Source organism: Candida tropicalis, assembly GCF_000006335.3.
Source record: "Candida tropicalis MYA-3404 genomic scaffold supercont3.4, whole genome shotgun sequence".
Classification (NCBI taxonomy): Eukaryota; Fungi; Ascomycota; class Pichiomycetes; order Serinales; family Debaryomycetaceae; genus Candida; species Candida tropicalis.
In genome coordinates this window covers 954,146-979,696 of record NW_003020056.1, presented here as the reverse complement: position 1 = coordinate 979,696, position 25,551 = coordinate 954,146, and the positions used below count along the sequence as shown (strand labels likewise).

The following is a 25,551-nucleotide window of genomic DNA, read 5'->3' as shown; positions in this document are numbered from 1 at the left end:
AAATCCAACTATCCACATACTCGTTGGACATTTGGTGGCAACACATATTTTCGATTTTTTTTTTCGATTTTTTTTTTATTCTCCGTTTCAATTTAGAAAACTATTTACAACCCACAACTGACAACCAATTACAATTACAAAATCATACAAATATGGCATTGGTATCTGCAGCTCCATATTTGGCTTTATTAGGGGAACCTGATTCTAGTTTAAAATCATATGCTTTATCCTCATTAAATCAAGTTGTAGATCAATTATGGGCAGAAATCGCCAACAATATAACTGAATTGGAAGAATTATATGAAGATGATTCATTTGAAAAGAAAGAATTGGCAGCCTTAGTTATTTCTAAAGTGTATTACAATTTGGGAGATTTTGAAGCATCTGTGAAGTATGCTTTACTTGCTGGAGATGAGTTTAATTTGGAAGAACAATCTCAATACATGGAAACTATTGTTAGTCAATGTATTAATTTATATAATTCATTATCTCAAAAGAAATTCATTGATGATTTAGTTAAAATAGATCCAAGATTAACTTCAATTTTTGAAAAGATGTTAAAGAAGTGTTTAAATGCCAATGAAATTAAGTTGACTTTGGGTATTGCTTTAGAAAGTTATAGATTAGATTTAGTTGAATCTATTTTGAAAGAACAAATTAATGTTAATGAAGAACAAGCATTGAGTTTGATAAATTATGTTTTAGTATGTTCAAATAGCACTGTTAAAAATTCAGAATTTAGAGTCCAAGTTTTGAATTCTTTAATTTCCTTGTTATTGTCTTTGAAAAAACATCAAGATTTCTTTACCATCATTAAGATTATTGTTCAATTGAATGATTTTGAATTGGCAGTTAAATTATTCCAAGAATTGATTAACCAAAAGGAAGATTTGATTGCTTACCAAGCAGCTTTTGATTTAGTTAATGCTGCCTCTCAAGAATTATTGGATCTTGTCATTAAGAAATTATCTTCTGCTGAAGTAGATGTTGATGAATACAAACAAGCCACCATAAAGAAGATTTTGAATATCTTGTCAGGAGTTCCAACTTGTGATTTGGATAATACTTTCTTGTTTAAAAACAACAATGCCGATGTTACTATTTTGAATAAAACCAAGAATACATTAGATGGAAGAAGCTCAATTTTCCATTCTGCAGTCACATTTGCCAATGCTTTCATGCATGCTGGTACTACTGATGATTCATTTATTAGAGACAATTTGGAATGGTTGGGAAGAGCAACCAACTGGTCTAAATTTTCCGCTACTGCCGCATTGGGTGTTATTCACAAAGGGAACTTATCTCAAGGTCGTACAATCTTAAAACCATATTTACCAGGGTCTTCTGGTTCTGCAAACTCTAAAGGTGGGTCCTTGTTTGCTCTTGGTTTGATTTTTGCTGGTCATGGTAGAGAAGTCATTGGTACTTTGAAATCTTTTATCGATGAAAATGGTAATGCTGCTGGATCCAACGATATTGACATTCAATTACACGGTGCCGCTTTAGGTGCTGGTGTTGCTGGCATGGGTTCAAGAAGTGAGGAATTATATGAATCTTTAAAGGTTGTCTTATACTCAGATTCCGCCATCTCGTCCCAAGCTGCTGCCTTAGGTATGGGTTTGGTTATGTTGGGATCTGGCAATGAAGAAGCAATTCATGATATGTTAACCTATGCTTTAGAAACTCAACATGAAAATATTATCCGTAGTTTAGCTATTGGTATTGCCTTGTTGAATTATGGACGTGAAGAACGTGCCAATGAAACCATTGATAACTTGATGAAACAAGAATCTTCAATTTTGAGATATGGTGGTGCATTTACCATAGCTTTGGCATATGCTGGTACTAGCAACAATGGTGCCATTAAGAAATTGTTACATTATGCTGTTTCTGACCCAAGTGATGATGTTAGAAGAGCCGCTGTTATGGGTTTGGGTTTCTTGTTGATTCGTAACTACACTGCTGCTCCACAAATTGTTAAACTATTATCCCAATCACACAACCCTCATGTTAGATATGGTACTGCTTTGGCTTTGGGTATTTCTTGTGCCGGAAGAGCTTATCCTGCTGCCATTGAAGTCTTGGAACCTTTAACTAAAGATGCTGTTGATTTTGTTAGACAAGGTGCTTTAATGGCCAGTTCCATGATTTTAATTCAACAAAATGAGTTTATTTATCCAAAGGTTAAAGAGTTCACCAAACAATATGCTGATACTATCAAAAACAAACATGAAGATGCATTGGCTAAATTCGGTGCTACTTTGGCTCAAGGTATAATAGATGCTGGTGGTAGAAACCTGACAATTAATTTAGAAAACTCTCAAACTAATACCTTGAATGTTAAAGCCATTGTTGGTTTAACTTTGTTTGTCCAATCATGGTACTGGTTCCCATTGGCTCATTTCTTATCTTTATCATTTGCACCAACATCGATAATTGGTGTTAGAGGAAGTGATTTGAAGGCTCCTAAATTTAAATTGAACTGTCATGCTAATCCAGAATATTTCCAATATCCACCAAAAGTTGAAGAAACCAAGGAAAAACAACCAGATAAGTTGGCCACCGCTGTGTTGTCGACCACTGCAAAGGCTAAAACTAGAGCCAAGAGAAAACAATCACAGAAAGAAGGTGGTGCTTCAACAGGAGAGACTGCTAAACCGGAAGACAAAATGGATATCGATGAAGAATCTAAAACTAAAGTGGAGACAGAAAAGACTACAACACAAGAAGAAACAAAGAAAGAGAAACCACCATCTGATGAACCAGTTACTGTTCGTTATACTAAAACAGCATATGAAATTGAAAACTTGTCTAGAGTATTGCCATTACAATCTAATTTCATTTCATTTATTAAAGATGATAGATTTGTACCAGTTAGAAAATATCGTGGTTCCAGTGGTATAATAGTTTTACAAGATAACAAACCTGAAGAAAAAGTTGAATTTATTAAAACGGTCAGACAATTAAATATAACTGATGCACCAGTACCTGAACCATTTACATTAAGTGGTGATGACTTGAAAGATGATGAATAAATAATATAAATTTGGAAAAAAAAAGAAGAATGTTTACATAGTCTGTTTATTTCCATACAGTAATAAAAGACAAAAATATATATAAAAAGAAAAAGAAGTTAAAAGCAATCAACAGAAATGTGTATATTCTCCTGATTAACAATTTTGTAGTTCTGGATCAGTGAAGCAAGCAAGTTGAATATTATTTTTATTAACCAGTTTATATTTAGGAAATTTCTTCCAACCTTTTTCAGTATTTTTTTCATAATTTTTTTTCAATCTTAATTTTGAAAATTTAACTTCTCTAAATTTAACATTTTCAATATCAAAAGATTCAATAAATATAGCAAATTGTAAATTATGACCAGGTTCAACTTCACATACAATCGAACCACCAATACCAAAATCTAAATTATTTTCATTTTTAAAAGTTGGACCAATTCCACCTAAAAAACTACTAAAATCTAATCTAAAAGTTATACCTGAACCTAAATCAATTGACCAAGATTGTCTATAAGTTGCTCTATTTTTTGAATTATTTGGAATACATTTACTAAATTTTATCCATTCAAATGTAATATTATTTCTTTTTGAATCTTTATATGAAATTTCTATAAATTTTGATTTTTTTATAGATGTTTCAAATGGATATATTTGTGATATTATTTCATCATTGAATATAAATGATTTAGTTGATTCAATTTTAAATATTTGGGATTTATTATGAATGGTTTTAAGATTTATATCGGAATATGACTTGACTGTTTGCATGGTGGATTTGTATTTTAATAATAAATTGGAATTTAAATAAGGTTGTTTTAAATATGGAAGGATTTGAAATGACTGAATTGTTGTTATTAGAAGTAGTAGAAGAAACATCATTGAGTAGCAATATATAGAACAAGTTTCTAGAGTAATTAAGAAACTGATATTACATTTTGAAAATACATCAGGGGCAAAAAGGGGGTCCTTTGTTCCTAGTTGAATACTTCCATATCAAAATTCAAAATTCAAAATCTTATATTTCACATCTATTATTATTTTTTTTCTTAACGAAGTCTATGTAAACTATTAACTTTAAATTTCTTATTTTTAATTGTGATGTGTAAACCTGATTCTAATTTCAGGTAGAATTCTTGAATGGATTCTTTATTTCTATTAGTATGGCAAATATAGTTTTCGCCCAAATCTAATTCAAAAATATTACAAACTCCATTTGGATCATCAACAATTTCAATATCTTTAATTAGATTCATCGATAAATTCAAACTGAATAGTTGTTTATAACAAACAAGTAACTTAAATGTTCCTGCTATAGAATTGTTTGAAAGATCTAAAACTCGTAAATTTCTAGGTAATTGCAAATTATCACTTATTGCTTCTAGTCGACAGTAACTGATGTTCAAATGTGAAAGTTGTAAATCTTGATTAAATTCGGAATTGAATATTGGCCAATCACTCAGAAGTGTCTCAATATAATTCACTCGCAAGTCAAGGTACTTCAAATTTTCAGGAATTTTCCAGCCTTCTAAATTTCTAATATTATTTGAGTATAGATCAAGTTCACGAAGATGTTTCAACATTGTCCAAGATTTTGATATATGATCGTCATAAGAACACAAGTCACGTATTATATTCCCACTCAACGCTAGCTTAACCAAAGACAGGGGGAATTTGAATGCATTCAAAGAAGTAATGTTACATTCAGAAAGGTTCAACTCTTCCAATTGATGTGGAAAAGTTAAATAACTTGACATGCTTGTGTCACCATCTTCAGGAAGCAACAATTTACACCCTGCAATTTGCAAATTCTTCAAATTTTTGGGAAACTTGAACGATTCTCCTGTTGATGATACAAGCAAAGATTTAAACTCATTATTTGACAAGTCCAATACTTCTATAGTATCTGGTAAATTTTCTAAATATGAAATAGTTTCAAGTTCATTTGCTGTCAATGCCAACATTTTTAAATTTTCAGGCCACTGAGTAACCTGAGAAATGGAATAATCCACTAACCTATTATCTCTCAATAGTAAATTATCCAAATCGGGCCATCCATACTCAATGTCTTTAATTTCAGAAATCAAATTACATGACAAATCTAAAGTCTTCAAATTGGGAGGTAAATGTTTCAAACTTATCAGTGTAAGTGAGTTATACGTCAACATAAGTGTGTTTAGATTTTCACCACACAAACTCATATCAATATTACTAATGGTATCAACTTTAGCGGAATTAAAGTAAATCTCCTCAACTCCAGAAGGAATCTTTAATGTCTTGATATTGATAGTAGAATCCCAGGACAAGTCCAACGATTTCAAACCTCGAGGTAATTCAATGTCGGTCCAATTGATGATTTCATGTTTTAACAATATAATATTACTCAAGCTGGGGTGGTTTACAAGCATTTCAGTCTGACGTAACCACTTTGAACATCCTTTCAAGGAAACACCGGAAAAGTGAATTTTGGATAGGTTTTTAAATGCAAGAATATTTTCTAAATCTTTTGATTTCAAGGGATGTGTTTCAAGTACAAGTTCTAATTGTTCAATCTTGGATAACCATATTTCAAAATCAGTTAATAAACATACAAGACTCAGCCAATCACCCCCACAAATGATGACTAATTTCTTGGGGACAAACTTGGATGCATTTTCAGTTAGGAATGTACATATTTGATAGTATCCTTTGAAAGTAGTCAATTCAAGTTTATCATGAGGTACATGATTCAAATGTGGTCTCTTTGTTGGGGATATCAAAAACTGAATTTCATTTTGGTTGTAAAATTGTTGTAGTACGATATCTTCCAATTGTGGGACGTGGAGAATCCATTCAATTATATAATCAAGTGATAACTGTTTTATGACGGACACAATTATATCATCCGGTAGATTAGGGAAATGATTCACAAGAAACGTGTCTATGTATTCGTCATCACTATCCATGTTCTTTAGCAGTTCATGTACAATTGGGATTTCTTGCATCCATTGAATTTTTTTTTTTTTTTTTTTTGGGTTGTTGTCTCGCCGGTCGGGACAAAGACACATTAGTAATCATAACCCTAAGGTGATTGATAAACGCGTTGATGTTATTTAAAACTATCTACATGTTGCTGTAAAAGCAGCTATAATGAGGTATATCAGTCTAATGTTAACTATACCCGATATCTCATGCAAGATTATTCCATCTTACCCAGCGATTTAGAAACAAATCCGGCAATTTTGGTTATTTTACAACCCTCCCAAAAAAAAATGAACCATTGGCCAACATGTCACGTGCCAAGGGACATTGCCGTTTTTTATCCGCGACACGTCACAAAATTGCAGAGTTTATGCATAAGAAAGAAAAGAATATCATGAAACTTTAAAAAGAAGAAGAAGAAAAAAAAAATTGAGAATGAAAATATTTTTCCCCTTTCTTAGTTTTTTCCCTTGGATTATTGTATGGTTGGATTTTCCTTTTTCTTTTCAATAAGTAAATAAATAAGTAAATAATAATTTCTTATCTTCCTTTTTTTTTCAGTTTTTCATTTTTATTATTTTAATTCATTTCCCCTTAATTTTGGCTATTGATCTTTGAGTGGAGTCTAAACAAAGATGTCAGCAGCTAGTATTAATAAATCAAGTCTGGTAAATATTCGATCGAAATCAGCCCTGGTCAGTCAGAGTTTAATATATCACAAGAAAGACCTTATCCGTGCAAATATCACGTTGGAAAATGGAATTCATTTATTAGATCAGTTACCTCCCGATACTCATCCTAGTGAAAGCATATTTGATGCTATTTCCAATTGTTGCAAAGGAAAAGACACACCTAGTTTTGATGAAAGAATTATCCCTTTTAAATACATTCTCAATGTTGAGCCCGTATCAATGTCAGAGACAGATAGTGAAGACGATGAAAATAATAATGTGGTGGAAATTACTTATGCATTGCCATTTAGCAACTTGGAAAAAGACTTGAGAATCTCGAAGATCAAACTAGAAATTGAAAATAAAAACGACTTGCCTCCATCTATTCCTAAATTTATTCTTGGAAATGCGTTCCCAAATAGCATCATCCGCCCTTCTGTATTGGTTTTAATTAATCCTCACGGTGGTAAAGGACATGCGAAAACGATATATAAGAATGAAATTTTACCCGTATTGCAAGCTGCTAATGTTAAGGTGACTTATGTCGAGACTCAATTTAATGGTCATGCGACTCAAGTTGCACGTGACATGGATGTGAATTTGTATGACTTGGTTGTTTGTTGTTCTGGTGATGGTATACCGCATGAGGTTATCAATGGGTTTTATTTACGTCCGGATAAAGGTGTGCTGGCATTTAACAAGATTGCTGTTACTCAATTACCATGTGGCTCAGGGAATGCCTTATCTTTGAGTACACATGGTAGTGGGAATCCCTCAATTGCTACATTTCAAATGTTGAAAGCTCACAGAGCAAAGTTGGATTTGATGGCTGTTACACAAGGTATTGGAGAGTCAAAAACTACAAAATTATCATTTCTTTCTCAATGTTATGGTGTGATTGCTGATTCAGATATTGGGACTGAACATTTACGTTGGTTAGGACCTATTAGATTTGAAATCGGGGTTGCACAAAAGGTGTTTTCAGGAGCTACTTATCCATGTGATTTGTATGTGAATTATAAAATAGACAACAAGGCGGAAATTATTAACCATGTCAATGATTATTTAACCAATACCGGTAATGATGGGAAAAGCTTACCAGAAATCACCGAAGAAAATTTACAAGTTAAGGGTCCTGAATTAAATGAACCAGTTCCTCGAGATTGGAAACGTATTCCTGATCAAATTGCTCATAATTTGAATATCTTGTATGTTGGTAAAATGCCATATGTTTCAGCTGACGCCCAATTTTTCCCAGCTGCCTTACCAAATGATGGAACTATGGATATGATTGTTACTGATTCAACCAGTTCAGCATTTAAAACAGCGTCCATTTTAATGGCTGTTGAAAAAGGTAGACATATTGATGATGATAAAGTATTCCATTCAAAAGTTACAAGTTATCGATTGATTCCAAATGTTAGAGATCATGGTCGTCATTATATTTCAGTAGATGGGGAAAGCTTCAAATTTGAGGCTTTTCAAGTTGAAGTCTTGCCTGGTGTCTTGACGGGGTTGTTACAAGATGGTAATTTTGTGGAAACTTCAGTTACAAAATAAATGGAAACTATTAAAAGTATAAGGGGTATATATTCAAATTGTAGACTAATTACTAATATATATATATATATATATACATATAAAGTGCTAATTTGCAATTGCTGCAATTATTTTTTTTAGAATTGCAAATGTGAAATTTCCTTGATTTTGTGAAATTTTATATTTATTATATAACCTATTTTAAGAGGATCTGCATATATATATATACGGAGAAAGAAATGTGCCTACACACAAAAACAAAGTATAACTCAACAGCACATTAAGTATTCTCTAAGAAGCAACACAGTCTAGCATAGATTCATCCGTAGCTACTTCCATCATCTGATCATATGTATTCAAAATTTTCTTGATGAAATCAATATCTGCATTTTTTAACATTTTTCTTTTATGAAATTCATTAACCAAAGTACGGAAATATACTACATGTTCATGAGTCAATGATGGAAATTTATCAAAATATGAACAAATTAATTTTAATAATGATTCAATAGTAGTATGATGAATTTCATTTGAATCAGTAGTTTGTTTTAAAGCTAGTAATGACGATAAATATCTATTTTCATATACTTTTTGAACATAATGTTGTGGTGTTTCTTTAGCAAAATAATTATACAATTCATCAAATGATTTTGTTTGAAGATCATTTACTTCTTCTGGTGATGGGATTGAATTATTTAAAAGTTTTTCATTAATTCCTTTAACTAATTTTAATTCAACCAATAATGAATCAATAGTTTTCCCAGTTTCTATACCAATTGATCTTAATTTATTTGAATATTTCGATCTTGTTGAAGATAATTGAGATCCTAATTTTTCACATTTTAATTCTCTTTCTCTTGCAATTTTCTTTAAATTTAAATTTTTATTTTCCAATACTTTAATATCCTTATTTAATTCTTCAATTTTTAATTTTGAATTTTCCAATTCAGGTTCAAGTTTTTTCAAATTTTCAATCTCTTCTTTTAAACAAACTTCAGTTTCTTTAAATTTGAAAATTTCAGTTTTTAATCCATATATTTGTTTTTCAAGTTCATTTTTTTTACTAATTGCATCTTGTTCATGAATTGCCATATCATGATCACATTGTGATATAGTATTCAACATTCTTTCCATTTCCTCATCTCTTTCTGTTCCCCATTTACGAAGACTGAAAATAGCTCCTTCTAAGTTTTTGTTATTTTCTTTTAATTCATTATTCTCTTTGTTCAATCTAGAGTTGACTTTTTGTTGTTCTGTAAGGTTATTTTTCAAGTCCTTGATTAATTCCGTTATGGTATCAAAATTATCTTGATCTGATTGAATTGTATCAACATTGATTCCCAATAATTCAGACACAGATTGAAACCATTGTTGTTGTTGATGTTGATGCTGCTGTTGTTGGGATGAAGATTTCTGACTGAAACTATTTGATATTGATGCAGAATTTGGATCCAAAGTTGAAGAAACTTCTTTAAATTTTGCATTAATTGATTTAAATTGATTTGATGCACACGAATTCATAATTGTTGATCCAAAAGAATTGGCAGCCTTGAAATTGGCTTTTTGTTCCATTCTTTCTTTATATCTCTGATCTATTCCCCCATCTTTGAATTGCATTGTTAACTGACTAGGTATTGGTTTATCTGATCAAATAATGTTGCAAAATTATGATTGAGAAAAAAAAAAGTGAAGCAAAAATGAAATCCTGTTTGTTGTAAGAAAACAAAAATTGAACAAAAAGAGACTCGCAATCATCAGTATCAAAAGTATCCTCTATATTGATATGGCATAACAAGACTTATTCACAAAATCAGCTCACGGTCTCTTATACACCAATTGTAGTGAATATTTATTTATCATTTGACAAACCTACTTATTTAACGACGCTTTTCTTTTCATTCTCTTTCTTGAGTCTTTCTTCTTCTTCAAGTTTCATTTTATGTTTTTCATCCAATGTACCGAAATAATAACCACCTTGACCGTCAAATTCCAATAAATACTTATGGAAATGCCACAATGCAGGTCTATGGGCGACCGATAAAAGTGTAATACCCAAACCTTGTGCATGTTGATACATAAGTTGTTCCATATCTGGTGAAACAGCAGATGTACATTCATCCAAAACGGCAAATTTAGGTTCATGATAATATAATCTGGCCATAGCCAATCTCTGTTGTGCACCAATTGACAACTCTTCGGTCCATTTCTTTACTTCATCCAACTGCAGTGAATAATCTTCCAATTTCAAAACCTTCAAAATTTCCTTTAATTCTTCATCAGTTTTCTTTTGCTGACACAAGTTGTGTGGGTAAATGATTTGCTCTCTAAACGACCCTTCCACAAGATATGCCTTTTGTGGCAAGTAGAACATATTTTCAGTGTTTGGAATTCTAATGGTACCAAATCTAACTGGCCATAATCCTCCCAACATTCTAAACAACGACGACTTACCAGAACCATTTGGACCAACAATTAATAAATGATCACCTGGCTTAATGGAAAAGTTCAAATCTTCAATCAATGTCACCTCAGTTGGAGTCATTAATCGAACATGATCAAAGGTAATTTCATTATTATCCAACTGAACATTAGACGTGATTCTTTTCTTCCTTTGTTCAACTCCATGTAAGGTATCCAAGAAATCAGAAACTCTAGTGGCATGACCCACAATTTGTAGTAAATATCTTCTAGAATAAATTAAACGATCTAATGAATCTGAAGCACTCATCAATAATCTTCTATTTGTAATAAAGTTCCCAGCAGCGTTCTTGTCCTCTGGTTCACCCAAGTATTTCGTAAGAAACACGGGTGCTGAACATAATACCAAACCAGCAACACCCCAGAAATATTTCACAATAAAAGTTTGTGTGATTTCATGGATTGCTCTCTTCCAATATTCACCTTTAGAGAAACGTTCCAATGTGTAATAACAATGATCGATGTGATCCAATTCACGATCATGACCACCTAAAAATGCAATCTCTTCATTATTGGCAACAATTTTGGAATGTGCTGCACGTAATTTCCCTTCAAGATTCGCTCTTTCAGCTGCCAATTTTGCAAATGGTGGTGAGAAAAAACGAATAATCATTGTTGAAAAATGGGCCAAAATTCCCAATGCTAAGGTACCTTCACCATTACCAACACCACTCTTACTTAATTGCTGGGCACACAAAACCATATCCAACGTTGGTTTCAATATGTGTCCCGGTAAACTAGCTAATGCATCACTTAAACGAGCAGTATCAGTCGTAATTCTTTGATTTGGGTCCTTGATCTTGTTATCCGTCAAATGTATTAACGAGTAATAATTTGGATCTAAGTTGTCTGGTAAATATTCTTCCATGATATTATTATTCAAATTGGTTCTAATACTCTTACTCAAGTTCAGTTTTGTCCAGTCCAACAAGGCATTTGTCAATGAAGCAGGAATACCAAGAAGCATCCAATATAATAAATATTTAGCAAACACTTTCAATCTTCTAGAAACCAACGCTCCCACCAACTGACCATCAAGTGTTGCAACCCGAAGAGTCAATAATGCTCTTACTACCAATAATGATAAATTCGCAAGAAAGTACACCATTGTTTTATCTAAAAACGAAGGCAAAATTGCTTTTCTTAATCTTTGAAACGATTCTCTAGAAAGTTTTGGGTGTTTCTTTTTAAGTGCTTGTTCATCAACAGCATCTAGTTTAGTTGTTCTTGAAGATGTTCCTCTACCGGTGTTAGTTGCCCCTGTGAAAGCAGCAATAATTAATATAATATATGACGTGTTCAACAACAATGATCTGTTGGACTTATAGATCTTCAAAAGCAGAACAGCCAATGAATTCCTCTGTAGTTTTGCATTCTCCACAGACATTCTGATGTTTCAAAAAAAAAAAAATAATAATCAAGGAATCAAAAAATGATAATTCAAAATGTAAATAAAATGTGAAAAGTGAAATCAATGCTTGTTTTTTATTTTGCTCTTTCTTTCTTTCCTTCTTTCGTTCTGTTTGTCTTTGAATTCTCAATGACGGGAGGACGGAAAACTTGGTATAAACAGGAGGGGGGAGGGAAAAAAATGAATGAGCGTGAGATTTTGGTTTTCCCTCCCTCCCCACACTTTGCACTAAATTCATTATCGGTTACATTACACATACAATTAACTTTTGTGTGCAAATGTGTCTAAAAATCACAGAAAAAAAAAAAATTAAAAGAGCGTGTACCAGAGATCAAATTTGATTTCTACAACAATATCCAAGACATTCAATTTTTATACATTCAAGAGATGAATGCACTCATCACTTCTGTAGTATATTTGTAAACAGTTGTTTATCTTTGTTTATGATGTCTTCTAGTTCTTCAATTCTTTTAAAATAAGCAGCATCAGCTAGCTCTTCGGTATTGCTTGCTTCATATTTACGCAACAATTTCCCATACAATTCAATAAGTTGGTTGTTGGTATTGAGTTTGATTGTTGTATCTGTATTATTCAATGTAGCACCATCAAGTCCGTTAATCTTATGCAGTTTCCACTGTTGGATTATCGATTGTAATTTGTTTTCATTTGTTGCTTTGAGTTTTTTTAATGAACTTATGCTACTGGAATGTAGAAGTTGGGCCAAAAGTAATACTTGTCTTGAAGAATAATTAGATGGATCGGAAACACTCATGATGGGAAACGGAAAGATGTATTTCTTTATAAGGATATCTGGTTCAATTGTATGGATATATTGATAGTTAGATAAGTTGCCAGGAGAAAAGGAGAACTGACATGAAATTTCATTTCTTTTTTTTTTTTTTACTTCTTCGCACACTTTCTTCTTTTTTAGTTTCATTTAAAAACAAACTTTAACATACGTGTTTTGATACAACCTGAATCACCATTACCATTCTTTTTTATACAACTAGTTACTGCTACCACGAGAACCCAATCAGTGTGTGAATTAAAGACCTCAATTTTGCTGTATTATTTCAGTACGCCGCCATCACGATTTTGAATCTTTAATAGCTCAATCTTTCCCTAGAGGACTAGAGATATTTTTCTATTTGGCAAACGAGCTATTAATTTCGTACTTTCATTATGTCAAATGAAAACATTGCATTATTTGAGAATAAATTCTCACAGATCGAACTAAATCATAGAATGAATCTTGATAAGAAACTATCTCCAACCAAAAGAAAGAAATTGTTATACCCTCAGCATTTGTATCCTCCTCAGAACCCTGGAAGTACGATATCTTATTCGGAATCAATTGGCAACAGTGGAACAGGAAACATTCGTGTTCTCAAAACTCCCAATCTTGTAAAAACCCCTACGACACCAAATAGACTTATGAGTGGCAATACAAGAGTTTCACGATCAAGAGATTCATCATTTAGTAGTACCAACGGTTTCAATACTCCTGCGAGAGAACGTGTGCTAAGTTGTCCGATGTCAGATAATTCCTCACTGAAACAGGAGTATCAATTTTCATTTATGAGAGATACAACTTCATCCCTACAAAAAAAGCAAGCCATCACACCTGCCAATACAAGTACTCGGATTCTTAGCAAGTCACCAACAACCACGTCATCATCCACAAAGAAACGTTTAGAATATGCACGTCAATTGTCACAAAGAACCAAGAGACATAGCTCAAGGCATAGTAACACATCTCCAAATATATCTCAATTCCACAGTAATACCGACAGTGACGACGATAAAGGGAAACTTGATTCTTTGGAGCCATCTCCCGTGAGATTTATAGATTATGATAAAGATGATAACATGGTAATCGATGACTCTCCATCTAAACCTCGAAGACATGTCACACAACCACTACCAAATGTATTTGATAGATTATATTCGAGCCCCTCAACCACGAAGTTGCCTGCACCAAAACAACCCAAACAACAATCATCATCTCCAAAGATAAACTATCATTTTAAAATAGATTCATTACAACAGTTGTATCAAATTGTGTTCTCCAAATGTCCTAATCTATTTTCTGATGCACTTTCTAGAGAGCATCAATTTAATCTACCGTATGATGTTGAAGATCTTCCTTTGGATAAGTTAAATGAGTATGAGCGTGGAGAGATAATACGAACCAAAGAAGTATATTATTTGCCGGAAGACAATCTTCGAAATATAAACATTAGTAATCATGGAACTAATTTTGGATTTGATGATGAAAACGGTAATTATATTATCATACCCAAGGACCACGTTAACTATAGATACGAAATACAATCAAACCTAGGAACCGGCTCTTTTGGGAACGTTATCCAAGCAAAAGATCACAAGTCATCAACTTTGGTGGCGGTCAAAATCATAAATAACAAAGTTAATGGATCGCTTCAGCAATCGATAAATGAAATCAAGATGTTAAAAACATTGAATGATAGATATGATCCAGAAAAGTTTAGATTTATCACCATAGTCGATCATTTCAGTTTCAGAAGTCATATGTGCATAATTTCAGAATTATTATCCATAAATATGTATTCCTTGCTTGAGTTGACAAACTTTAAAGGATTAGGATACAGTGTGATTCAGAGTATTGCTCAGCAATTATTGTTAGGTTTACAAGCTATTCATAGTTGCAATATTATCCATTGTGATATAAAACCTGAGAATGTTATGCTTAAACTTCCGTCATCACCAAACTCGTCTGATTTCATTGTCAAGATTATAGATTTTGGTTCATCTTGTTTTACCAATGAGACTAGTTTCCAGTATATTCAATCAAGATTTTATCGTGCACCGGAAGTGTTATTTGGCGCTACGTATGATCAAAAGATAGACATTTGGTCATTAGGATGTCTACTTGTCGAAATGTTTACTGGATATCCACTTTTACCAGGTAAGAATGAATTCGAACAAGTGGGCTACATAGTGGAATTATTTGGACCTCCGAAACCAACCACAATTTTGAGAATGAGACAAAAATTGACAAGGAAGAATAACCAAGTTCTGTTGGCTTTGAATGATGCTATAACCAGTACCCCAACAACTACTTCATTGGTGCTGAATAAAAAATATAAGAAATCTTTACTTTACAAGATATTTGATCATACCGGGAAATTGAATTTACACAATTTGCAACAATATTGTAATGATTCAAGTACTACATCCTTCAAGAAACAATTTAAGGTTTCTTCAAAAACACTAGAAACACAAATGGAATTAAATAAAGTTCATTTGACATCAACTCAAAAACAGAAATTGCTTCAATTTTTGCAGAAAATGTTTATATTAGAACCTTCTGAAAGATCAGATGCCCGTGATTTATTATCAATGCCATTTATTCTATAATTATAATATCAAGTTAGATTATATATACACATATATATTACAGATCTATAAATAAACGAAGCTTTATGATTCTTTTTTTTTTTTTCAACTTCTTTATGGATGACCATGATTAGAACCAGGCCAGGCAGATATTTTCTCGGGTAATGGTGTACCACTTTTACTACTTCCATCACTATTGATATCATAATCCACAATTTCTTCAAATTTATTATCATTTGAGTCCAATAAGGCACTTATTTTCTTACCAAGTTCTAATTTTTCTTCTTGTGCATCAGACAATGCATCAACAAATAATTGAATCTCTTTAAGTTTATCCATTGTTACATCTTGTAAATTTTTAATCAATCTGTTTCCAAATTTTGCATCAATAGGTAAATTCATATAAATCTTACGTTGTAAAACATGAATAACTTTTAAATTATCCAACAATTTATCATAATACTTAAACTCATCAATTTCAATAGTTTGATTGTTGGATTTAGAAGGTGGATTAATCAATAACAAAGCAGCATAATACAACATTATATGAATATGGACAGGAACATATTTCAAATTATCCAAGATATCTTTATCATTAATAACTAAATTCAAAACAGTATGAGCTGCATTCAAAGCAATATTAGCATTAATTACTGCTTCATCGGGAGATACTAATTCTTTATTTGATATAAAATCGTCATCGTCATATTCATCTTCAGAGGAGTCTTCAGAGTCTTCTGTATCTGGTGTTATTTGTTTACTTGTGAACGTCCTTGCCGGGGTGGTATTTGTAGTTGTAGGAGTCGACTCCCATTTAGGAAATTTACCTCTATTTGGATCAATGGTCAATTTTCTAACTGCTGTGGAATTGATATGCATTTTAGCAAAATTATAATAAATTAAAGTTGACTTTGTAGACCAAACAGCTCCAAAATTTCCCGGTGATAATAAAACTGTCCAAGAGACCATCCATTTATCTAATTCCAAATTAGACTTTGAAGGCATACCAAATGAAGATGGTGATAATAAATCCCATGCATTCCCCTTAAATGCTTCATTTAATGCTTGATTATATTCAACTTGGGAAACCAATCTCATATCTGTGAATCTTTGCTTGGCTACTAATTTTGAAATTTCTTCATCATTTGGCAACATAACTGTAGTTTCTTGTTTGTCATTCAAAAACAATTCCTTCTTTTTATTCTCAAACAATTTACTGTTTTTATCTTCGAGTAACAACTCTTTACTATGTTTCAATGAATATTCCTGTGAATTTAACAATGGTTGTCTATTGAATGTTAAACTTTGTTGGCCATCAAGGACATACAATAAGTACCATAATTTCAATTTGTCCTTGTTTTTCAGATTTGGACGATTTAATCCATACTCTTTAGCTAACTGCAACGCTAACCCAGTAAACATCTGTGAGTCAGTCAACCAGAAACTGCATAATATCAAAGCAACGATGGTATTATAAGCATCTTTTTCACTTTTTGGTCGTTCTAATAGTATTGTTCCACACAAGTTATGCAAACACGTTTTCAATTGATTGGATTTAGATGATAATGTTGGATGGTGTATAGATGCAATAGTACTAATAGCACATACTAAAATCGGACAATTATCCCATATTTCTTCGACATTAAATTTTGATATTTCAAATCCAAATAATTGTTGGGAAATATTGGCATCAAAAAATTGGAATAATTCATGAGCTTCCAGTTTGCTTAAGAAACCATCACGAAAATCAAACAGATAAGGACTTGCGTCATTGTTTGACTTTCTCTTTTTAGTTTTAGATGGAGGTTCAGATTCACCAGGACGTTTTGGCTTAACGTATTCACTAATACTCTCATGCGAATCAGGACGACTTTCTGGAGAATATGATCTAGAAGATGGGTAGCTTATACTATGGCCATTTACAGTGGAATATACTGATTCATGGGCATAGTGTTGTTGCTGCTGTTGTTGTTGATGATGATGTTGCTGCTGCTGCTGTTGTTGTTGTTGCATAAACTGAAGTTGGTTATTCATCATGACTTGTTGGTTAATCTTTAATAACTCTACCAAACTATCAATTTTGTTATCAAATGTACTTAATCTTTGTTCAATCAGTGATTTCCACCCTGGGTCTGAAGAAGTATGCAAATTAGGCGGGCTTGTTTGTGAATTGAAATGCACTTGTGATGCATGTGGATGATGATTAGGAATAGATTGATTATGATTATGATTATGATTTGGAGTGTGATTTAGCATTGTATTTGCTGGTATTAGTTGTGGGATTGTAATGTTCAACCCTCGTGTTGGTAATGGTACTGGATTATGCAATGGAGAAGACGAAGAAAACGAGGTAGTTGTTGTCGTTGTTGGTGGTGGTGGTGCTGATGATGATGATGACACCGTAGCTGATGTTGACGGTAGATGTAAAATATCTTTACTTGAAACTAATGATGGAAATTTCAAGGATGGTAATTTGGCAACAAACTGACATGTTTCCCCTTGACCTGTTTTAATACATCGCTGACATGGTAAACTGTTTGTGTAGACACATTTCACTTTTGATCTTTTACAATTACAACAAGGTTTGGTTCTTTTATCTTTCCTCTCTTCTTTTGGTGCCATTTTCCTTTTAAAAATGTCAGTCTTTATGTAATTATATATATATATATCCAATATGTCTATTTTGTATTTGTTTTTAAAATCAACCTTGTAGTTTCTTTCCGATTTCACCCATATTTTATTGATCTTCAGTTTTTCTCTGTTCCTGTTTTTTTTTTCTTTTCTTCTTATTTCCACTCGGGTACCGAGTCAGTGATTACGTAATCCACAGTTTTTAAATTCTTTTAGATCAAACATTCATACCCCATTCTTTTTATCACAAGAACATCTACCAACCACAGAGGAACTATCTTGAATAATTTTTTTTTTACTTTTTTTTATTTGGATACTTCCTTTTTCTTTTTTCTTTTCTAACTTAGTTCACTTTTAAACAAGTAGATTAACCCAACCAGATGTCGATGAAATCCAAGATCATATCATTCTTTAGTTCCAGTAGACAATATGCTGTTGCTGGTGCCAGTAACAATCCTTCAAAGTTTGGTTACAAAATTTTAAATTGGTACATTTTGCACGATTTGCCAGTTATTCCAATCAATCCTAAAGAACAAGAGATTTTAGGTAAAGAAGTTGTCTCCAATGTTACCCAAATCATTAATGCAATTGAAAATCATAAAGATATTTTGTCTTATAAAACTTCACAAGCTGATGGGTTGAGCATTTCGTTCTTAACTCCACCTGCTATTACTGCTAAAACTTTAGAAGAAATTAGTAAAATTGAAGGTTATGACAAAGTTATCAAAGGATTGTGGTTTCAACCAGGAAGTTATGACCAAACGGTTTTGGAATTGGCAGAAAAGATTGGTGAATTTGATAAAGTTGTTCATGAAGATGAATGTATTTTAGTTAGAGGAGAAGAAGGCATGATATCTGCAAACTTGTAAATTACTTTAATATTATATGTAATATATATATAAAAACTATTTACAGAACTGAAAACGATATACTTAAAAATTTAAATATATTCTTTTGATCATTCCTATTAATCTAGTATCTTCTTGATGTACGTCCCCCAACCTTCTTCACCTTCAAGTGTTTGTGTACTTTGGTCTGAAGTGCTGCCGCTTAAACTTGGTATAAGTATCCTATAAGGGAATGGAGCACTATCAAGGGACGTTATAGGGGGAATATGTTCTTTATACTTGTCAATTATATCATATATTTTCCCCATATTACCTTCAAAGCTTCGAATTGACGTGTTAATATTCTTATTGGTTTGATCTAGTGGCAACACTTCAATTTCTATACGCCACACTTCCCAAGTTTTCAATTCTTCTTTTTCAATATAAGTACTATTACTGAACCATCCAGATTTCTTTTTGTTATTATTCTTGTTACCACTACTGGTGTTGCTTTTGCCTAAAAATTGGATCTCAATCTTGCCGCGGTTAGGTGGTTCTTTCAAACTATGTATCAACTTGTTAATCTTTTCATCAATCAATGAATCCAAATCTGGTAGATTGCTTGCCAGTGGATATGTAACATTCATAAACTCATTCGTAACTGGTGTTATGGGTCCAAACAATCGATTAAAAAATATGGTCCATATGATTCCTATTGAATATAGAAGTTAGTACAAATCATAACCTTCGAATCGCAAACTCCTGTAACGATAAAAAAAAAAACACATACCTTTTAATGATTCCCTTAGCACAGATCTCTCAGCTACCAAGTCTAGTATAAATATCATTTGATCAAGAATAAGTTGTAAGATCTCTGATAATATATATATATATAAATAAAAAGGATACTAAAATCTGTTTGATTAGTATTGATAGGGTTCTACTTTCTTTTTTTTTTTTTCTGTGTTTGTTGTGTGTAACAGATAGCCTAAAATAAATTTTGATTATCGCCCCGCCAGTATTTATTGCGCGAAACGAGACAATTTTAGTGTAAGGGAAAATGAACAGCTCGGTTGTCTCGTGGCAGTTGATCGATTCAAAACCTTACAACAATCCAACATTCCCGCCCGAATAGAGTGATTCCAAATGATTAGATAAATAATGGTGATAATTGATAGTGTTGAATAGTGATATATGCTAAAAATAAACATAACGGTGTGTCTGTGTGATGTTGACCATGTGCATATTGGTTCTTAAAATTCTATTGTATCCTCAACTGACAACCCAGTAAATACACGCGATGATGTAACCGTCTTTCCAAATTAGGAAGTCTGTCCTTAAAATTCCCATAATGACAAACGAACAAAATAAATGAACAATCAATAAAAGAAGTAAAAAAACCTCACCTCTATAAAAAATACTAACATTAATTACATTCTAGATACCATAATCTTTCTGTTCATTGGATACAACAAGATATTTGGGAATTTGTTTCTTTTTTTTTAATATTTTCATTTTTCTTATAGAATCAACAAAACATAATCACTAATAATAATGCAACATTCAAGTGCTGGAGGAGGATTCTTTTCTAAGATAAAGGAGAATTATAGTAGCAAATTAGCAAACTTATCCATATCAGGAGGTGCATATTCAGAGAAAGACGGGTCTTCTGCAGATGACACATTGATACATAATGCATTTGTTAAATACTATGATTCTAAAGGTTTACCATATCCAGATTGGTTAGGTGTTAAAACTTTCCAAAGTCAGCAACAACTACAACAAGGTTATGGTAATCAATATCAACAGCAACAACAAGATTATTCACAATCTAAATTCCAACCAGTACGCCATGACAACTCTTACAATAATAGCTATTCAGCAAGACAACAACAACAACAATATCAACAGCAACAGCAACAACAACAACAAGAAACACCTAGTCCCGAGAGACCAAGTGCTGGTTATCAGCGGTCGTCAAGTCGTTTACAAGATTTATACAATAAATCACGTCAACAGACTGTACCTGGACAAGGATACAGAACTGCTAATACATGGAACTCTAATCGCTAGAGATGTAAATGAATTACTATATAATGACAATATATACATATATTATTACTAGCTATTCAATCTTTGGTACTCTCGTTCCCAAAGGTTTCGACCAGCAATAAACCATTCTGGCAACTTGTACTCTGCGGGTAATTTAATCTTCAAAACACTAACATTTTGAAAGGTTTTAGGGTACTTTTGAAGGTTATGATAGTATTTAAAATCAACCAAAGTATTGAATTCAACATGACTGTTACTTCTTGATAAGGATAATCTTCTTCTCAAAATTGGTGACGTACTAGTAGCTTCTCCAATACCTGAAGCAGAAGCAGAAGGAGATTTGGTATTAGTATTTCTAAATTTCATATTCTTGTACATATTGAAACTGTTTTCATGTGTAGATGATCTTCGTCTGTTATGATTGGAATTGTTAACTCTCATACTCAAGAAATGTTCGCCACTCATAGATGGCGAATTATGGAAACTGTTAGTTCTATGAAACGAACTTCTTTTCCCATCCATAGAATTTAATCTTTTTCTTTGATCTCTTGAATTGTTATTACTATTATTATTTCCTTGTTCAACTAATTTTAATAAATTCGCTGGGATTTGTGGAGATGCCGAAAGCAAATCATCATCTAAATCGTCGTAAAAATCATCATCCTCATCATCATCGGCTACTGCTTCATAGTCTTCATCCAAAGTATTAGCATCACTGGCTTCTGAAATCTCTCCATTCTCTAGATCAATAGAATTCGTTCTCAGATACATATTAGTATTACCCCGTGAATTTCGTCTGCTTCTACTTTGATGCTCATAAGGTATCAATTCCACTTGTACCAATTCAAGGAAAGTTTCAGCATAATAATTGTTTTTCGTTGACATTCCTGAATAAATTCTATATTCATTCAAGATAGAATTGAAGTTCCATTTTTGAATTTTTCGTAATATTCCAATCAAAGTAGCTGAACTATCAATCACAAGCATTGGATAGTTCTTTTTATTAAACATAATTTCAAAAGTTTTCAATACAATATTCTTTTCAATTAGCATCCATTGATCTTTACGTGTCAATGATATCGTACTAGCAAAAGTTTTCGGAGTATTGAATGAAAAATTATTAATTCTCAACTCAACATCCCGATCAATATCTTCTTGATCTACTTTTGATGTGATACCAGTATGTTGATGATTGGATATCTTCAATCCACCAAGATTAAAAAATTGAAGACTTGGATTATTTTCAAGAAAATTACTCAATGATCGTGGTGGTTTCTCTGTATCTAGAATGATAATTGATTTTAGATCCAAAGTTTGTAGGAACGGAAAATTCTCACTTTCTAATTTGGTACTTCTATAAATACCTGTTTCAACTATTCCAAAATTTTCTGGTGGTACTAGCATAAGTATTGAATGTGTGGTGGTGTTGTGTGTTGATAAAGTCCAGGAGGGGGATAGATAGATAATGGATCAAATATTTTGAACAAGGGAACAGATTTTTCTTTTTTTTTTCTTCTTCTTCTTCTCTACTAATAAGTCGTGTGTACGCGAATTTTTTGTTAGATCTGATATTACCAACACTACCAACGGGACTCATACTAAGAAATGGAAATCACAGGGATAGTTGATAGTGATTCTATCGTATTTCCAAAAGTATTGGAAAGACAGTGGCCTTAAAAGGAATCAAGTTTAACAATGATATGTGGAAGTCCGTTGTGAAGAACCTTACGGATCAAACAGGAAATCCGGTAACGGAGAGCGTCACACCTATCATTCCATTAAGTAAGACAATTACGGTAAAAACGGGACTTATATCTGAATGGATCCCATTTTACATGCCTTGCTTTACGTGGTTTCAGATAACCGTGGTTACCCCCGACCTATGCACTATTGCACTTTGAAAAATCATCAAACACTATACTAATATGACTTTAACTTTCTTGTTATCCCCACCTTTTTCAATGTAGGATACATTATCTTATCACGCATCTAACTTCCATAAACTGGACTGAACATTAAGCGAGTAGATTGTTTAAGAATCTAGGAGAAAGAGAAATAACGGCTGTATTACACAAAAGTTGAATAAACCCATGCCCTTCAATAGATCGGACAGTCGCATCCTTTCGTCGGAAATACGGATCTGTGTATTTTAACTTGAGTCATTTTAGGGGTAAGATTATAAAACCGGTTGAAGAATTTTTTTTTCATTGGTGTATAACCTAACCACATTTGCACTTTAATTTTATTTTTGGTTTTCTTGTTTTTAATAGTGCTTTAGTATCAAATTCTATGACAAAGTTTGAACATGCATTCACAGAGTTATCATTCAACAGAGGATACCATCGGAGCGATCCTACCGTCGTACATGATGTACACTTCAACTGTGGGTCTAAATATGAATACTGCAGTACAAATACAGAATCAAGATCGTGAACCTCCAAGTTATACAAGAAATTGGCCAGGGCATACTTTAAATTTTGATCATTTAGTATCCCCTCAATCATCATTATCACAACTAGTAAGCCCTTCAAGTGAATATGCCACAGCATCACCCGGAATCAACACTCCGGGGTCATATGAGAATTTATATGAGAATAATGAACCTCATACTGAAGATTCACTACTTGATAATATTCATCGTCTTCCACGAATTGTGAACTCCGAGAGTAAGATTTCTGATATCGTCAAACTAGAGATTTATTTCACCAAAGACATTGGCGAGATCAATAAAAAACCAGAATATGTTGATCCATCCATACACGAATACAAACGAGGAGATACAATTAATGGTTATATCACAATTGAAAATACATCAAAAGTTACAATACAATATGAAATGTTTATTGTCCATTTTGAAGGTATTTTTATGATTACAGATTCAAAAAATCATGAGAATACGACACCAGTAAAATTACACAAGTTTTTAGATATTTTTGAATTTTCAACTAGTTGGACAGAAGCGACTATTAATAGGTTAGCTTCTGAAAGTGACAATGTGCATGTATGTCCTCAAAGATTTGATCCAAGAGATGGTTATTATGTTTCATTAGGAAACAAAAGATTACTTTTACCCAATAGAAAGTACAAGAGGTTTTTTACTTTTAAAATACCTAATTGTTTACTAGATTCAGAATGTAATTCACATGGATTGAGTAGGCATATTGGATTGCCTCCAACAATTGGTAAATCAAATTGGAAGAATATCAGTTCTACAATTGAACTTGATGAATCATTTGATGATTTTTCATTACCAGACACAAGTAATTATTATGGAATATCTGCTAGATTTATTGCCAGGAAACTTAAACTAGAGGAAAAGTTTGGAACCATTGAATTATCTAGAGCCACAAAAGAATCACTAGATTCTACCAAGGATCAGTTTATTGTATTTAAAGAATTAACCAGTTGTATTCGACTTGTAAACGATTCATATATCCCAACTGAAGATGAAAGATCAATGAAATTATTAGAAAACAGAGTTATATTGAACAATCTAATACTGAGAATCAAAGAGAAAATAGATATTGGCATTGAATTAGTTCAATCAATAGAAGGACTCGAATATGATAGTAACATAGATATGACCAAATATTTTACTGATTCAGAACTTGAATTACAAAAATTAAGACAACTTTATAAAGCAAGAACTAACAGAAGTATAAATCTTGAACCAAATTATCAATCTGTTTTACCAGTAATCAAGAAGAACCTAACAGGTGGATACAAAAACTTGGGTGCATTTAAGATATCAACTCCAAAAACAGTTTATTCAATATCATATATTCCACCTGAAAAATATCGTGAATCATTATCAATTGATAACCTATCAAAAACTTGGAATCTTCAAATCCCATTGGATTTAACATACATATCAGGAACTTCCAATCATAATCATAACCATAATCATATAACGCATCATTTAATTAAATCCATAACTGCACAATTTGTTATACTTACAATCAAATCACCAAAACATCGTATTCCAATAGAATTCAATCATGACTTAATATATGAACAGAATATTTCGGAAGATCCAATAAAACAAAATTTCATTAAACCTTTTAAAGAATATTCATTGGAATTATATCAACTTCTAGGAGTTTTAGGGAAACAAAATTTTCAAGTTGAGAAACAATTAGTTGAAGATATTAAATCAATTGTTCAATTGCAATATAAAACAAATGATTTATATATATGTAATATGAAAATTAATGATGAAACTTTAAACAAAAATACAATGAAATGGAAAGATATTGGAAATGGGAACCTAAATACATCAATTATGGTTGGGGTTAATTTAGAATCATTATCTTTCAAAAATTTACATACTTTACCTGCTTCACTTAAATCGTATAATAGGTTTAATTTCTTACCTGATTTTCAAACTTGTTATATGAGTAGATTATATCATATCAAGTTCAATATTACCTTGTTTAATGGTGATGTTGCGCATATAAGAGTGCCAGTAAATATTCAAAAGAAACCATAGTATATTATCAATAACATAAACGGGGAAATCAAATTAAAATTCAAATTGCATCAGACACAATAATATATATATATATATATGTAAGTTTATCATCTAAATA

General features: G+C 32.2%; 14 protein-coding genes across 14 annotated transcripts; 6 read left to right on the top strand and 8 right to left on the bottom strand. All coding sequences in view use genetic code 12, as the record gives it.

Annotated features, from left to right (window-relative positions):
- Positions 1–152: 152 nt before the first annotated feature.
- RPN2 (proteasome regulatory particle base subunit) lies at positions 153–3,035 on the top strand (the record flags this gene model as incomplete). The annotated part of the gene is made up of 1 exon (XM_002549103.1): positions 153–3,035. One exon carries the CDS (start codon positions 153–155, stop codon positions 3,033–3,035), a length of 2,883 nt encoding a protein of 960 aa, XP_002549149.1.
- Positions 3,036–3,170: 135 nt separating this feature from the next.
- CTRG_03445 (uncharacterized protein) lies at positions 3,171–3,896 on the bottom strand (the record flags this gene model as incomplete). Its single annotated transcript, XM_002549102.1, has 1 exon — positions 3,171–3,896. One exon carries the CDS (start codon positions 3,894–3,896, stop codon positions 3,171–3,173), a length of 726 nt encoding a protein of 241 aa, XP_002549148.1.
- Positions 3,897–4,063: 167 nt separating this feature from the next.
- On the bottom strand, positions 4,064–6,061 carry CTRG_03444 (uncharacterized protein; the record flags this gene model as incomplete). Its single annotated transcript, XM_002549101.1, has 1 exon — positions 4,064–6,061. The coding sequence occupies one exon, from the start codon at positions 6,059–6,061 to the stop codon at positions 4,064–4,066; it is 1,998 nt and encodes a 665-aa protein (XP_002549147.1).
- A 549-nt stretch (positions 6,062–6,610) lies between these two features.
- On the top strand, positions 6,611–8,206 carry LCB4 (sphinganine kinase; the record flags this gene model as incomplete). Its single annotated transcript, XM_002549100.1, has 1 exon — positions 6,611–8,206. The coding sequence occupies one exon, from the start codon at positions 6,611–6,613 to the stop codon at positions 8,204–8,206; it is 1,596 nt and encodes a 531-aa protein (XP_002549146.1).
- A 270-nt stretch (positions 8,207–8,476) lies between these two features.
- Positions 8,477–9,802, bottom strand: CTRG_03442 (uncharacterized protein; the record flags this gene model as incomplete). Its single annotated transcript, XM_002549099.1, has 1 exon — positions 8,477–9,802. One exon carries the CDS (start codon positions 9,800–9,802, stop codon positions 8,477–8,479), a length of 1,326 nt encoding a protein of 441 aa, XP_002549145.1.
- A 256-nt stretch (positions 9,803–10,058) lies between these two features.
- Positions 10,059–12,050, bottom strand: PXA2 (ATP-binding cassette long-chain fatty acid transporter; the record flags this gene model as incomplete). The annotated part of the gene is made up of 1 exon (XM_002549098.1): positions 10,059–12,050. The coding sequence occupies one exon, from the start codon at positions 12,048–12,050 to the stop codon at positions 10,059–10,061; it is 1,992 nt and encodes a 663-aa protein (XP_002549144.1).
- Positions 12,051–12,474: 424 nt separating this feature from the next.
- Positions 12,475–13,011, bottom strand: CTRG_03440 (uncharacterized protein; the record flags this gene model as incomplete). Its single annotated transcript, XM_002549097.1, has 1 exon — positions 12,475–13,011. One exon carries the CDS (start codon positions 13,009–13,011, stop codon positions 12,475–12,477), a length of 537 nt encoding a protein of 178 aa, XP_002549143.1.
- Positions 13,012–13,256: 245 nt separating this feature from the next.
- CTRG_03439 (uncharacterized protein) lies at positions 13,257–15,473 on the top strand (the record flags this gene model as incomplete). Its single annotated transcript, XM_002549096.1, has 1 exon — positions 13,257–15,473. The coding sequence occupies one exon, from the start codon at positions 13,257–13,259 to the stop codon at positions 15,471–15,473; it is 2,217 nt and encodes a 738-aa protein (XP_002549142.1).
- Positions 15,474–15,566: 93 nt separating this feature from the next.
- Positions 15,567–18,074, bottom strand: ZCF30 (Zcf30p; the record flags this gene model as incomplete). Its single annotated transcript, XM_002549095.1, has 1 exon — positions 15,567–18,074. The coding sequence occupies one exon, from the start codon at positions 18,072–18,074 to the stop codon at positions 15,567–15,569; it is 2,508 nt and encodes an 835-aa protein (XP_002549141.1).
- Positions 18,075–18,463: 389 nt separating this feature from the next.
- Positions 18,464–18,952, top strand: CTRG_03437 (uncharacterized protein; the record flags this gene model as incomplete). The annotated part of the gene is made up of 1 exon (XM_002549094.1): positions 18,464–18,952. The coding sequence occupies one exon, from the start codon at positions 18,464–18,466 to the stop codon at positions 18,950–18,952; it is 489 nt and encodes a 162-aa protein (XP_002549140.1).
- Positions 18,953–19,050: 98 nt separating this feature from the next.
- On the bottom strand, positions 19,051–19,557 carry CTRG_03436 (uncharacterized protein; the record flags this gene model as incomplete). The annotated part of the gene is made up of 1 exon (XM_002549093.1): positions 19,051–19,557. One exon carries the CDS (start codon positions 19,555–19,557, stop codon positions 19,051–19,053), a length of 507 nt encoding a protein of 168 aa, XP_002549139.1.
- Positions 19,558–20,464: 907 nt separating this feature from the next.
- On the top strand, positions 20,465–20,983 carry MSO1 (Mso1p; the record flags this gene model as incomplete). The annotated part of the gene is made up of 1 exon (XM_002549092.1): positions 20,465–20,983. One exon carries the CDS (start codon positions 20,465–20,467, stop codon positions 20,981–20,983), a length of 519 nt encoding a protein of 172 aa, XP_002549138.1.
- A 48-nt stretch (positions 20,984–21,031) lies between these two features.
- CTRG_03434 (uncharacterized protein) lies at positions 21,032–22,366 on the bottom strand (the record flags this gene model as incomplete). The annotated part of the gene is made up of 1 exon (XM_002549091.1): positions 21,032–22,366. The coding sequence occupies one exon, from the start codon at positions 22,364–22,366 to the stop codon at positions 21,032–21,034; it is 1,335 nt and encodes a 444-aa protein (XP_002549137.1).
- A 901-nt stretch (positions 22,367–23,267) lies between these two features.
- Positions 23,268–25,451, top strand: BUL4 (Bul4p; the record flags this gene model as incomplete). Its single annotated transcript, XM_002549090.1, has 1 exon — positions 23,268–25,451. One exon carries the CDS (start codon positions 23,268–23,270, stop codon positions 25,449–25,451), a length of 2,184 nt encoding a protein of 727 aa, XP_002549136.1.
- Between the last annotated feature and the right edge of the window lie 100 nt (positions 25,452–25,551).